The 15,302-nt window shown below is 34.5% G+C and overlaps 1 protein-coding gene across 2 annotated transcripts in view; it reads left to right on the forward strand.

Moving 5' to 3' along the window:
- The window catches only part of Unc5c (unc-5 netrin receptor C), a 330,719-nt gene that overhangs the window by 193,277 nt on the left and 122,140 nt on the right, over window positions 1-15,302 (forward strand). For both annotated transcript variants that reach the window (XM_042701804.1, XM_042701805.1), the window contains exon 2: window positions 4,642-4,863. In XM_042701804.1, coding sequence (XP_042557738.1) covers window positions 4,642-4,863 — 222 coding nt within the window. The remainder of the gene's footprint in view (window positions 1-4,641; window positions 4,864-15,302) is intronic.

Raw genomic sequence — 15,302 nt, forward strand, 5'->3', positions numbered from 1 at the left:
CTTGTATATAAATGAAAAAGCAAAAAGCCATGTGAGATAACTGGAATCGAAATACTGAGCTTTACTAATACCAGGATAGAAATGGAGCTACTGTTGGTTTGTCATTATTGAATAGTAGTAGAAAGTAGAAAATTAAGTCAAATCTCAAGGAGAATAAAATGAATAACAACATGATAACCACATCATAAAAGGCATACATAGCTTAAGTGGATATAGAATTCAATGTACAAAACAAGAGCCACTTTGGAAATTTCCCTTTGTTAATCTGGAAAAAACTACGTGGAAAAGACTTGGTTAGCAACTTCATTATTCAAATAATTTTGGCAAATAGAGGAATGTAGCCAATATCAAGCTGAGATATGTATTAGTTTAGGGTGCCAGAAATAAGCTCACAGACTGAAGTCATAGCTCACAAATTAGAGTCCTAGCATCACCTTGAACTTACCCCCTTGGGAGAAATAAAATAACAAGAGAATTTGATCACTGATCTGCCCTGTGGAATAAAGGGTGAATCTTTCATAGCTTCAAGTTCTATAATATGACCCTAATAGTATCAGAAAAAAATATTTGTTTGTGTAGTAAAATGAATCGTATGATAGGAACTCAGTTCTGTCATGTGTTTTCAGGTCAAAGTAGAACCTCAAATGTTCTGAACTCTATGCTTCGAAGAGTTGTTAATGGTCTGATAGATTTAACTGTGGCATTTCAGGATTTCCTGGCTTTGGTTCAGGCCTACAGATGGGTACTGGAGCTCATCCAAAGGGAAGACCCATCAACAGATAAAGTCACACATCTTCACCTACACACCATTGCAAATCCACTTGCTTAGAGAGTTGGGTAGAGCCTGAGTGTCAGGGTCTTAATTTCATGTCTTCTAACAATATCTAATTACCACAAAAACAAACAATACCAAAAAAATCCACTAGGGAACATCAAATAAATTCTCAAGAGAGTGCTTACTAAGACATTTATAGTCTCATTCTTGTGACTGTCTACGGAGTGGAATATTCAGTCTGCTAATATTTGTAGATTGGTTTTCTTGGTGTCATGTCCTGAGCTGTCACGTGAAGGTAGGACCGAGCTGGGCTCAGCGTTCTACTATCCTGTCTCAGAATTCTTATCACATGAAACCAGGCCCCATGCATTTTCTGGGTTGTTTTTTTTTGTTTTCAAAACATTCTCTAGGAGGAGAAAATTTTATTATATAATGTTGTTTAAAAGACAATTTCTAAAATATTGCTATTAAAAAATATTTTTTAAAAGTAATCATGCCAATGCCGAGTCAGTGTTTTACTGGACCAATCAGGTAGGATCTGGATCACGTAGCATGACTAACTTGATAGTGGAGGGAATTGTTGTTCTGACCTATACCCATGGCTGATTGTGGTTCTCAGAGTAGATAGTGTTAAAAGGGAGAGGCAGGAGTTTCAGAACATTTGGTTATCTCACTAATAAGCAGCCCAGTTGCATTTTGTCACCATTATTTACTCTTCATATTTACTGGTTCAAGATCTTTAATTTTCATAAATAATTTTCTTTATTGTTTTTTCCAATGCATGAATTGAGTAATATGAGTGACATGCTATAACATCTAAAATAAATTCATCTAGAGCACAGAATGGAATTTATAATATGTGTATACATACGTATTTTTAATAAGAAATATTAGTAAGCTTAATATACTACTCTTGGACAAGACAGTTCTCTAGAGGTAAAGTAAGAAATGGGTTTTGCAGAAGCTAGAATGATGTGTAAAGGTAACATTGGATTTATCACAAAAAGAAAACGTTGCTAGTAGCAAATCATTCCTTAATAAGTTTCATTGAAGTCTTAATAAGCACTTTAAATCAATGTTGGGTGAAGCTCCAAACCAAAACATAAATTTATTTCTAATTATTATAATGATCATCTTGTCTGAAACTCAAAAATAAGGAAATGCAAAGTCAGTTTTTTCACATTTTCTAGATACATTATAGCATCATTACATTTAAACACACTCCCTTTTATCTTCAAAATGTATGTATGAGTTTCTAATCTTCCATTATTCTCCTCAGTAGTTCACAATAAAATCATCAGAATAAACAGATATGTATGGTTTGGCAAGGCAAGGTAATCGATTTTTAGTGTCTGAGTCTTTCTATAGGATGTGAACATATAAATATTTATGCCACATTATTGAATAAAGCAAAGTAGGAACAATCATCTGATATCTTGTATCCATTCCTTTAAAAGGAGCAAATTGAATACACTTAAAACCATGGCTGAAAGGAAGAAATGTTTTTATTTTGCAGAATTAAATAAAGATAATTTTTGGAAGTTCATTCACTACTCATTTACCAACTCGTTTGAATTTACAAATAATAATGATGAAACACAACAGCTAACCTTTTCTGTAGTTTGAGTCCTATGATTGGTGGAGCTTTATTGATTCCATCTTCACATATAACAGTAAGTGCTTTGGCAGAAAAAAGATTGGAGAAAGCCCTCAAGATATCAGTTTTGTAGTGAAGGATCTGTCGATAGCATCATTCCTCATGTCTGTGCCTTTCTGAGCTAGGTTTATTTCAGCAGTCTTGAGTGCCTATTGACCACTCAAGCTGAATTGATGGAAACTAGGTTATTCTTTAGTAAGCTGACAGTTTGGATCTTTGTGGTTCAACAATGGAAAAACTAGAAGTGATGCCTTGCCAGGAAGAAGTAAATTAAGGAAGTAAAGTGAGGAAGAAAGGTAGCTGCAGCAAACATCAAAATTTGCATGCCACGTCAGGAACTGACAGTGGTGGGAGCAGCTTTGAAAGCTGATTTTTGTCTCTGGTGCAAGAGAAGCCAAGTTTGACTGCAGTGCAGATTGGCAGACTGTGTGTCATCACTACTTGATTGCTCTTCCAACACCAGGATGAAAAAAATCCCCAAGCCAGATTTCTCAATGGGCAGATGTCAACTTTATCAATGGCTAGCTCCCTAAATGAGTCAACAATGGAATGAGTCAAGATAAAATGGGAACAGCCAGACTTTAATGAACAGTATGGGTATCATCTTTATATTGCACATACATGTACCTTTAAAGATATAGTATTTTTTTTAACTGGTCCTGGGGCTTGAACTCAGGGCCTGGGCACTGTCACTGAGATTCCTTTGCCCAAGGCTAGCACTCTACCACTTGAGCCACAGCGCCACTTCTGGTTTGTTTTTTTGTTGTTGTTTTGATTTGGTTTGGGGTTTTTGTATTTCTTCTGAGTTGTTTATGGGAGATAAGAATCTCAGACTTTTCTGTCCAGGTTGGCTTCTAACCTCGATCTTCAGATCTCAGCCACCTGAATATCTAGGATTACAGGTGTAAGCCAGCAGCACAGAGCTGTAAAAAATTTTAATTTTAGTAGTAGTAGTGTTGGAACTTAGAGCTTTGTTGCTAGGCTACCACCCAAACTGGCCTCTAGCAGTAAAAAGAAAAAAAAAAAGAAAAAAAGAAAAAAGAAAAGTTTTTACTTAGTAGTTTGATTTTTTTTTATCTTTAAATAGTGTACCAAGAATTTTAATTCAACATGTTAGTTTATGATTACAACATATCTTGATCATCAGCATTTCTATCATCCTCGACTGTCTCAACTCCACCCACACCCTCAAGTTACCTGCTTTTATTTTCTCAATTGTACGTTGAATATTATGACTTTTTACTCATCCTTCCTCTCTTCATTCATCTGTTCACCCTCTCCTTGACTTCCCTTCCCTCTGAAAAAACATGTTTCAGCTTTCTCATATTCATTTTGTTGCACGGTAAATTCAAAGGAATGACACAATTGGAATCGTCCCCTGTCAATATAATACTTCAGTCAATATTCTTGGACATTTTGAATATAGACATTTATCATTTAGAGCTAACATCTACATATGAGAAAAAAATGTGCCTTTGTCTCTTTGACCCCAACTTACTTCATTTAATATATATATTTTTTTCTGTTGACATGGTAGTTTTAACCAATGAAATTATATAGAATCAAGTCAAAAAATAAATAAAATTTCCTCAAGTGTATAAGAATCTCAAGTTTTTTTTTTTATTTACTTGTGAAAATATTAGGTTGGGAGCAATGTCTGATAATTTTGAGTGCAATAAAATCGAGACTTTTTCACTCAGTAATGTTCTAATAGGTCTAATTAGGCATACCAAGCCATATTAACATCCCCAGTATAATTTTAAAATCAGTTCACACATCACTTTTAGATTTCTGTCCATCTTTTACTAGGGCTCTACTGTTGACTTACTTGATATTATCTACATTTTAGTGCTTAACCTTAAATACCTTCCTCTTGTGAATTCGCTGTTTGGTTCAGTGCTCAACAAGAACAAGTTCTATTGGGAAGTGCAGACATATATTGGGAATGTCAGTTTATGAGTGAGAGAAATCTGCATTCCAATCTGTTTTTCCTGTTTGCAGGGCAACTTACTTATTTGTTCTCCCCGAAGTTAAGTTTTGTCTTATGTAGAAATGACAATTATAATCTGGCTGTGATAGCTAGCAAATAGTCAATGGAGCTAGTACATTGCTTTACATATAACAGGCATGTAAATCACTTAAAATGAATAGCAAGTCAAAGGCAAATTTTTATGTTTTGCCCATTTTCCACTTTCTTCTTTTTCACTAGATGATGACTTTTTCCATGAACTCCCAGAAACGTTTCCATCGGATCCACCTGAGCCTCTGCCACATTTCCTTATCGAGCCAGAAGAGGCTTATATTGTGAAGAATAAGCCTGTGAACCTGTATTGTAAAGCCAGCCCAGCCACCCAGATCTACTTCAAGTGCAACAGTGAATGGGTTCATCAGAAAGACCACATAGTAGATGAGAGAGTAGACGAATCCTCGGGTGAGTTCTGGATTACGTTCATGAATTCGCTGGCCACACCAGCTTGCTGTTCGACTGTTATTTCAATTAGTGAAGCTGAAGACTGCGTTAATATCCTTCAGAAAAAAAATGTGTTCAACCCATTTGGTTACACTTCTGTGATACCTAAATCTAAATCATTCCTGATTCTATGCATTGCAAAGTAAACCATAAAGAATAAATTCTTGATTCCTATGGACTGCATGCAATGAGCACCTGATTCATGCTCAGGATAAATATTGTGAATGAATAGACTGAATTAAGGGTAAATGTCCTCATAGAAAATGTCCTCAGATTTCACTGTGGTTTTTCAGATCTCAAAGTCCTGAAATCTGGAGAGCATATTCAATTGAGAACAGATTATACTTATTGGTATCTCTGTCAATTGTTTACCTATATACATAGTTTCCCTTTATATTTTCGAAGGAACTTATAAATATTTTAAGTTCAAGGTTGCTTTTTTTATTTTTTATTTTTTTTAATTGTGAGAATACCATACAGAGGAGATACAATTACATAGGCAAGATAACGAGTACATTTCTTATCAAGCATTGATGCCTCCTCTTTGTTTCCCCTTCCCATCCCTTCCCATACTACCCACTCCTCCCACTCAATCCTCCCCCCAACCCCCACCAAAGTTGTAAAGTTCGTTTTTCAACAGAACGACTTGTACATCTCATTGTTGCAATGGGTCCACCTGTATCCCTAGTTAAACGATTTGTTCTTTCCCTTCCCCTCCACAAATTATACCAACATCAAATACAGTGAAAGCATGAGTTATACCATGGTGGAGGGACATACAAAGTAACAAAGAAATCATCTTATAAATATGTTAGAAATAATTGCATTAAAGGAAAAAAAATTGAATACTTATCTTGGGGTTCATTCCCCTAACATCAACTTATCTGACCTTTTCTGCTTGACTCAGACATAAGGATGGCCAATAGACACATGAAGAAATGCTCAACCTCTCTCACCATAAAAGAAATGCAAATCAAAACAACATTGAGATACCACCTCACCCCAGTAAGAATGGCTATAATCAAGACCTCTAATAACAACAGATGCTGGAGGGGATGTGGACAGAAGGGAACCTTACTGCATTGTTGGTGGGAGTGTAAACTTGTTCAACCACTTTGGAAAGCAGTGTGGAGGTTTCTCAAAAGACTCCACAGAGAACTCCCCTATGACCCAGCAATCCCACTTTTGGGCATTTACCCAAATGATCACAAACAAGACCATACTAAAGCTACCAGCACAACTATGTTTATTGTAGCATTATTTACCATAGCTAAGATATGGAACCAACCCAGATGCCCCTCAGTAGATGAATGGATCAAGAAAATGTGGTATACATACACAATGGAATTCTATGCCTCCATCAGAAAGAATGACATTGCCCCATTTGTTAGGAAATGGAAAGACTTGTAACAAATTATATTAAGTGAAGTAAGCCAGGCCCCAAAAAACATAGGTCCCATGGTTTCCCTTATTTGCAATAACTAGTATAAATTCTATGCCTCCATCAGAAAGAATGACATTGCCCCATTTGTTAGGAAATGGAAAGACTTGTAACAAATTATATTAAGTGAAGTAAGCCAGGCCCCAAAAAACATAGGTCCCATGGTTTCCCTTATTTGCAATAACTAGTATATGTCTGAGTCAAGTTCAAAGTTTCTTATAGCCCCATAATACATCTGCATATGCATCCTAACTCCCTTGAAGTGGAGTTGAGAGTAACAGAATGGTGATAGTTTGAAATGGAGAAATAAGCAAAGGACCATTTTCTGGGTGAGTCTTGATGAGAGTGTTTGACTCCTGTCATGGATAAGTCTCCTGACTTCGTTGTTCTATAGATATTTTTCTTAAAGATGAAATATTAAAGGCAGAAAAAATGTAGCATATTTTAATAATTTATAGGAGTAACCTTGAAAGAAACTTCTTTATAATAATGTTTTACTCCACAATGGAATAATTTAGGATAGTTGTGAAATTTCTTGGGCTTCTTTGAAATCAGAAAGATTCATAGTTTTCTTCTGCGGTTTAAGTGTTTTTGCTCTTCAACAATATAAATAGCTACTTAAGTTTTGAGATACCTTCCAAATCTGTATTTTGTAATTTGAAAAATATGTTTAGCTGTTATGATATCCTTCATCAACATTGCTAAGCTAAATAGTGATAAATGATTTCTGAAAAAAAATAGAAGCATTTGATGTCTTCTTCTTCTTCCTGCCTATCTCTTGTATATAATGGATATATGTTTTCAAAATCCAAATCATAAATAATAAGGGACTAATCAAAGACAAATAAAGAACATTGCACTGGAAGGATATACTGTCAATATCCCCAATAATATAAATAGCATAGTATAATGACCTAGAAAAGACTATAAGAGTACTAAGAAAAGGTAACTTTTAGGGATATGTGGAACACAACGTAAGTGGTGTTAGGAAATCAGGTTGGAAACGCTGCATAATTGTTTGTCAAATTGTGGATCAGAATGGTCAATGTATGTAAGCTGCTGACTGCAGCGATAACTAGATATCCAAATTTAGGGTAACTCACTTCAGGGAATTGCCCCCACCTCTTGCTCTAATTAGTCAGAAAATAACTCTACCAGATGTTGACAAAATCTCCAGTGAATTGAGTTTTATGTGTTTCAGCTCATTTATTTGTAAAGATTTGAAATACATCGCTTTTAATGACAGGAAGAAGGTGATATCACAAAAGCTAAAATGAGGGTCACGACATATTCAAGGTTATCTTTACTAATTAATGAACATGTTTCTATAGGAAGGTTATAAAGAAAAGCAAAAGTCCCATGATTTTCAGCATTTCTGTCAACTTCATGCTATGATGCATACACATAGACAGAAAAGTTCCTTTCTGTAAAACATCACGTTCTATTTTCTGCACAAAAGTGTTGAAGACTAGGCACTGATAATTAAAAGTATTTAAGACTATGTGTAATAAGTTATAGCTATTTTAAGGTCAATGTAAATTTAAATATATGACATGTTTTCATTAAAATTCAAGAGGGTTAGATGAGAACTAGGGAAATATATATCATATTTATACAATATTTTCTCCTAAGATGTAGCAATGGAGTCCAATTTAATACAGCTTGCTATTGTCTTTCATTTTCTTTTGAAACTTCATGAGAAAGCCAGCATTCATCCAAATATTTGTGTAACTGACAATATGTAAACAAATTTTATCTAAGATTAGAGCTAGACACTGGTGACTTATGCCTGTAGTCTAAGCTACTCAGGATGCTGAGATCTAAGGATTGTGGTTCAAAGCCAACCAGGGAAGGAAAGTCCATAAGGGTCTTATTTCTAAGGAACCTCCAGAAGGCCATGAGCTATGACTGGCTCAAGAGGTAGAGGACGAGCCCTGAGCACAAAAGCACAGGGACAGTTCATGGGCTCTGAGTTCAAGCCACAGGATTAGCACAAAGTAAATGAATAAAATTAGGAAAAAGACAAAGATGTCTGTGAAGATCAACATTATAAGTGTTGCTTTACTACATTGTTGCAGAAAGAATAAAATGATCATTTATGACAAATGGTCTGATTTTATATATACATGAAACAGCTTCAAAAACAGAATTAAGAAAAACATAATGATTCGGGAAAAGTACCTAAAGAAAAAAATGTCATAACCCAGTAAGTCTTCTATAAACAGATAATGTAATTCAACTTAAAATTCAATAAAGGATATTGTTTGGAATATAAATATAAAATAAAATATATAAATGTAAAGTTAATAAGAAATCTGCAGAATTTTAGAATGGAAATTCTTATAGAATGTTTGCCATGCTAGGGACTAGACTACATGTTTAAGAACATATATTGTGAGGATATATATTGCAGCAAACTTCTTACTTGCCACAAATTACCCATTGATTTCAGACATAAACATCCTAATTTTTACTGAACCTATCAGTACCAAAAATTAGTACTGGGATAACAGATACAACGTGCTGCATTTCCAGGGTTTAAACCTGTCTATACTAGTCTATCTTAAATAAATGGGCACATGACGCTTAAGCTCAGTTCAATTTTCTGAGTGTGGGATTTGCTTTACCTATGCTTTATTGCTTCTACAGAAAGACTGAGGGAGCAACAGCTCAATAAAGAAAAAAAAACAAATAAAAAAGCATATATTGTTCTTAAATAGAATAAATATTTTTTGAAATGCCTATTATTTGTAATTTAACCAGATTGGCATGCTGTCACACACCTATAATCCCAACAGTCAGCACGTTGAGTTCAAGGCTATCCTGGGTTATATAGAAGTATCCAAAAAAGAGAGAGAGACAGAGACAGAGAGAGAAGAATTTGCAAGGTCATCTATATCACAAATACTACATTTATGAATATTGTTAAAAGGACAATTCTGAAATAGTCATGAGGAACCCCTAACCTGTAGAAGCATATTATAAACTGAGTTAAAAAGTGTTTGACGATCTCTTTGATATCAAATTAATATTAAAGTCTGATTAATGGATTAAAATCACTTAGATAAGTCTCTCAAATGCCAAAATGCCCTTAGAATGTAGCATCTAGAGGTATAGAATATGATAAAAATTCTTTCAGCCATGGAGGAAAAGAGTTTATTCAATGCATGGTGGGTACAACAAGGTGGGAAGCCAGAAAGAAGAATAATAAGACTTGTGTCTCTTTCTTATCTTTAAGCAGTTGTGCAAAGGAGCTGTCATTTGACAAAGTAGTTCATGAATACCTCGAATCTTGACAGATGTCTCCCCCTCCTTCCTTCTCCCTAATTAAATTCTTTCAAATAAGTACTAGATATTGGGTTTAAAACTACCACCATCACCAATACCACCACCACCATCCACATAATTATTTACAGAAAAAACTCTAACTTGTTGATTGGTTAATTAGTTCCAGTTGTTGTCCAAGCCTTTGTAATCAATCCTGAAGTGTTATAGAAAATTATTTCTTTATTTGAATAGCCAATGAAAGAATATCACAAGCAAAACCAATGTTTTTAAAATGGTGCTAATATCCAAGAATATATTAATGGAAGAACTAATTTATCATCTAAATGCTTTTAAGCTATACAGAAGGAAAAGACCAGCAACTGTGAAAGAAAATTGAGAGGAGATTGGACAACATGATACAGGAAAGGAAATGCTAATAGCAAAGATAAAGAGATATTACCAAGATAAAAACTTCTCTTACTCCCCAATGTTGATTAAAGGCCTACTTTGTTGATGGAGGGTATAAACTGATATAATCCTTTGGAAGCAAATTTGAAACATGCCCCATACATTGAAACCTATAGGTACACTTTCACTGGGTGATTTTCTAGTCTGGGGACTATCTAAAAATATTGTTCTAAATGTGCACGAAGTCTTAGAATGGGAAATTGTCCAATGCCTGCTGTGACAGTGCCATCCTGAGGGTGGAATACTGAGATACTTTTTGTGTGTCTGAGCTGGTGCCATGGCTTGAACTCAGGTCTGGGGCCCTGTTGCTAAGCTGTTTTTGTTCAAAGTTAGAACTATTCTATTTGAGTGAGCCACTGTTCTACTTCTGGCTTTTTTGATGGTTAATTGAAAACAACAATCTTACAAACTCTCCTGCCCTATTTGGTTTTGAACTATGATTCTCAGATTTCAGCCTCCTGAGTAGCTAAAATTATGAGCATGAGCCACCAGTGCCTGGCTAGGATGCCTTGTAAAAGCAGCAAAGCTATGCAAAAATCTCAGATAAAGTTTTACAAAAAGTCAAAGTCCCAAACACTGCACACAATCCAGGGGTAAAGAAAGAATATGTGTATATATATATATATATATATACATATATATATATACACATTTGTATGTGCATTGAAATTATCTGAAGAAATATGCAAGCAGCAGTTGACAGCTTAGAATCTAAGGTGATAAAGTGAGACTTTTATTGCTTGATTTTTTTTGCAGTCCTCTGAATATATTATTTTCCTCATAAAAAATAAAACCTGAAAAACAGCTCATACCACTTTATTGCATCTTTTTGTCTACTGTCATAAATCTCCAATCTGGGCAAATACTATGGGGCAGGTTGTCTCTCATAGTACAGTTCTTCAGCTTCCTATGAGATCAAAAATGTGAATGGAATCAAAATAGAATCATTTCAGTTTAGTTTATTTATTTCTTTAAAAAGAAAAAAATCCTGGATTCACCTAAAACATGGGTTCACAGTAGTGTACTTACCATACGTTACCATAGTATTTTTATTTATTTATTTATTTATTTATTTATTTTAAATAAGCTTTTTATTGTGAAAATACTGTACAGAGGGGTTCCAGTTACATGAACAAGGTAATGAGTACATTTCTTATCAAGCATTGTTGCCTCCTCCTTTATTTTTCCCCTACCATCCCTTCCCTCCCACTTCCACAACTACACTCCCCTGGCTTGGCTCCCACCTAAATTGTAAAGTTTGATGTCCAACAGTGTCATGTAGATCTCATTGTTACAATGGGTCAACCTGTATCCATATTAAACATTTTCTTTTTTCCCTTCCCCTACCCAGATTGTACCAACATCAAATACGGTGAAAACATGGGTTATACCGTGGGGGAGGAACATACAAAGCAACAAAAAAAAATCACATGTTACCTTATAAATATGTTAGAAACAATAGCAAGAAAGAAAAAACCACTTGCGTCCCTATTTTGGGGTTCATTTTGCTTGGTTTATATTAGCAAGAAATGTCAGAATACTAATGTATTCTAATACAAGGTTTTATAGTCTTCAAATATATTGCAAATCAAAAAATTTCCTTAGTATATAATAAGTCTAATTTGTTCTCAGATGGCAGAACAAATACTAGTCATTGCAAGCAAGTATATTTTTTCAGCCACTTTTGCCTTAGAATAAAATGTAGAAACACATATAATGTCAATCAGACTCTAAAATCCCCACTAAAGACTTCTTCATGTTAAAGTATTACACAACAATAAAATTGAACACACACATACACATACACAAAAGTCTTCTTTTAAAAGTTCTTTCTTCTTGTATCATGAAGCCATGAACTGGGCTTTGCTCTTTGGCCTACTATACTCTAGTATAAAGCAAATGAATATTCGTACTCACTGAGCAAAGTTTGCCATTTTTCATGAGATATGATTACCATTTGCCTTTCCATTCATTTAAATCACATTTTCATTTAGAATTTAGGATTTTTCACTATTCAGAAGCTCTTGATCTGGCGATCTACTAATCCTGTGTTGCCTTCAAAATTCCACAGAAATTTTGATCTGCTCCAAATTTTATGGTTACATTTTTTTTCAAGAAAAATTTCAGCCTTAGCTGCTTGCTTTCTATTTAATTGAAGTCTTTTCAGCTCTTGTTTCCATGGTGTCAAGGATGTACCATGCAAAAGCAAATATTTTTCCTCCAAGAGTAAGCAAGGAAATTTCAAAAGCCATGGTTGTTTTGGAATTTTAATAATCCCTACGATTTTCTCCTTCCATTTTTAATTATTCTCAAATTATCAGAAAATGCCAACAGATCCAACAGAACAATAATAAGTTCCAAGCCATCTACTGCACAAATTACATGTGCTATGTGTTTTAGGCATCACACCCTAAGAGACAATTTAGGAGATGTTTATTTTATATATAAGGAAATTGAGAGTGAGCAGAATAAATAGATTAACTTGCCCAATATTACATGAGAAGAAAGTAACAGATCTAGGATATGAATCTAGGATTCTTGCTTCTTTGCTTCTTGCCCTTGTATACATTTCTCTGTAAATTCTGCCATAACTTATAACACAGAACCCTTGTTTTAAAAGAAAATGGCTATTATCATTTTCTCAGAAAAGGAAGGTATGTTTCAAAATGTAAAATATCAGCTAGAGCCTGAGTATGTAGCTCAGTGGCAGAGCATGTGTTTGTTTAGCATGCTTGAGGCCCTGGATTTAATTCACAGCACTATCAAAAAACAAAGTCAGCTGTAACCAGTGACTTTATTCTTCCCTTTCATCTGCTCTTCTGCATTGTGCCACTTGGTATTAGTGGGGCTTTGTGATTGTGTAATAGAAAAGTGCAAACCAGTTGATCAAATGTGATTCTTTAAGGTGTTAAATATTTGACCAAAAGATGGACCTCAAAATAAATTGATGAAGAGAAACTCTTCTTAGACATAGACTTAACAGAACTGTTTCTATTCAAAACTTTACCATGAAGCATTGGTAAATAGACTCTGCTCACTCAATTCCTCATTTGTTGCAGAGATGACATAATAACATTCTTCTCTTTTTGTATTTGCTGACATCTTCATCCCAGTACCAATAATAGACATTTTAGCTTCATCCTTTACCTCCCCATAACCAAAGCCATTTTCATGTACTGCCAATTTCTCCTGATTATTATTCTGTTTTAAACTACCACTTCTGCTCCCCAGTGCAGACATTAATATATTAGATTATTTGAGTGACCCCCTTGAATTATTTTAATTCTAACCTAACTCCTTGGAAGTCCCTACTCCAGGTTGTTATTTTCCCAAAACTTAAATGTAATCACTTCTCATTCTGTTGGTTAAAAATCTCAAGTGGCTTCCCTTAGACCATGAAATAAAGCAGATCTTCTTGGCAGATTCTTCCATCGTTATGAGATTAGTTCCTCCTCACACTTTCTAGTCTCATTCGAATACTTTCTTTCTATCTCATACCTTGTATTATAGGCAAACTTGTTGTTTCCTCTTCGTTGTGTTCAATGATTTTCAATAGTTTTATGACTTATTAGTCTATGTCATTTGGGAATTAAAAAAAACAAAAGCGTTGCATGCAAATAATTTTAAATCACTGTCATAATTATATTCCCTTTCTGGAGGAAAATATGAAGATATATTCGTATTCTTGTATGCTGTGACAAGCCAGGTACCATGGGCTGGATAATTTAGGAGAACAGATGTGTATTTTCACAGATCTAAAGGTTGGAAAGTCCAAAATCAAAGTGCTAGTAAGTGAGTGTCTCCTAAAGGCTATTTCCTTAGAGACAACACCTTTTCACTGTATCCTCTCAAGGCAGACAGGACGAGAGGTCTGTCTCTTGATTCATTTATAAGGACTGCAGTCTTATTCATGAGAGCCACCTCCTGGATCCCAGGACCTCCCGAAGACCCTACAATCCTCTACTAGCACCTAGAGAGTCAGGATTCCAACATCTAGGGACATGAAAATACACACCAAAGGAAATGTATACTAATAAGCACATGGAAGTTTGAAAAAAGGGTGCTGTAGCAAAACGGTTTTGAAGCAACATTTTATCATCGAATCTCTACGAAATACCCTCCCTAAGACCTTAATGCCACATCTAAAAGCAATTCAGAAATCCTGCTACCTGTTTTCAAAAGGCAATAGGAAAATTTGTGTAAATTTTAGCAAATAATATATGAATTCTTATCACTAAGTCTTGTCACTAAGTCTAAGATATATCTGTGTCTTAGAATCATAGATTTTTTTGTTTTAAGGTAACCATAGTAGTGACAATGATTTGTTGGAATATTTTTCAATAAACTGAGTGTAGCCAATTTTCTGTTATCTTGATGTCCTGTTGCTACCTAAGTTACAAGGAACTTTACAAAATAAAATCTGTTCAATTCTGGTTCAATGCTCTTATTGATCCTTAATACTTGAAAGGGACCATTGCTTAATGTATCTTCTTTTTTAATTCATCTCTTCGTTTCATCCTAAACAGTCAGGGCTGAAGATGAAATGCAATGAAATTTGGCATTAGGGCTGTCATTTTCTCTGTTCCAGTGCCTTCTTTAACTTGATTCTGGGTACTGAGCTTAGTAACTATGCACTGCATGACTTACCTTTCATATCACCTCTGTCACAGTCCTACTTATAGGTAAAGAAATATCTCAAATGCAGTGGATAACTCTTCCCATAAAACCCAAGTCTGAGCAAACATATCCTTATTTTTCTTCCTTATATTTCCATATTCATTATGTTAAGTATTAATTGTATAGACACATTCAGTCCATGTGAAAGTATGAATTCTTAACCATTTTTGAAGTACAAAAGTTATCAATTCTTCTAAGTCTTATTTATGAAAAAGTTATCATAGATATACATGACCATATAATGTCTCATATATATTACCTATGTATGTGATATACATATAAATAATCTCTTTATCCTGAGACATTACAATGAAATTAAATGGTATGGTTCATTTTGATAAAAATTGTGTGTTTTAGAGTGAATTTAGAACCTGAGACCTAGTTGCAAGAAGTGATCAATAAAAATCTCTTTTGTGAGATTGCAGCTCTTCAGCCTAACTAAATTTGAGTAGTTGAAATTTAGTGAGATGTTCACTTAGAGTATTTCATGAATAGGTGATTTGAGATATACATAATTGCTCAGTCTACTGCAAGAAGAGTTATTCTG

This window comes from Dipodomys spectabilis, unplaced genomic scaffold (assembly GCF_019054845.1).
Source record: "Dipodomys spectabilis isolate Male_0828 unplaced genomic scaffold, ASM1905484v1 ptg000297l, whole genome shotgun sequence".
NCBI classification, from domain to species: Eukaryota; Metazoa; Chordata; class Mammalia; order Rodentia; family Heteromyidae; genus Dipodomys; species Dipodomys spectabilis.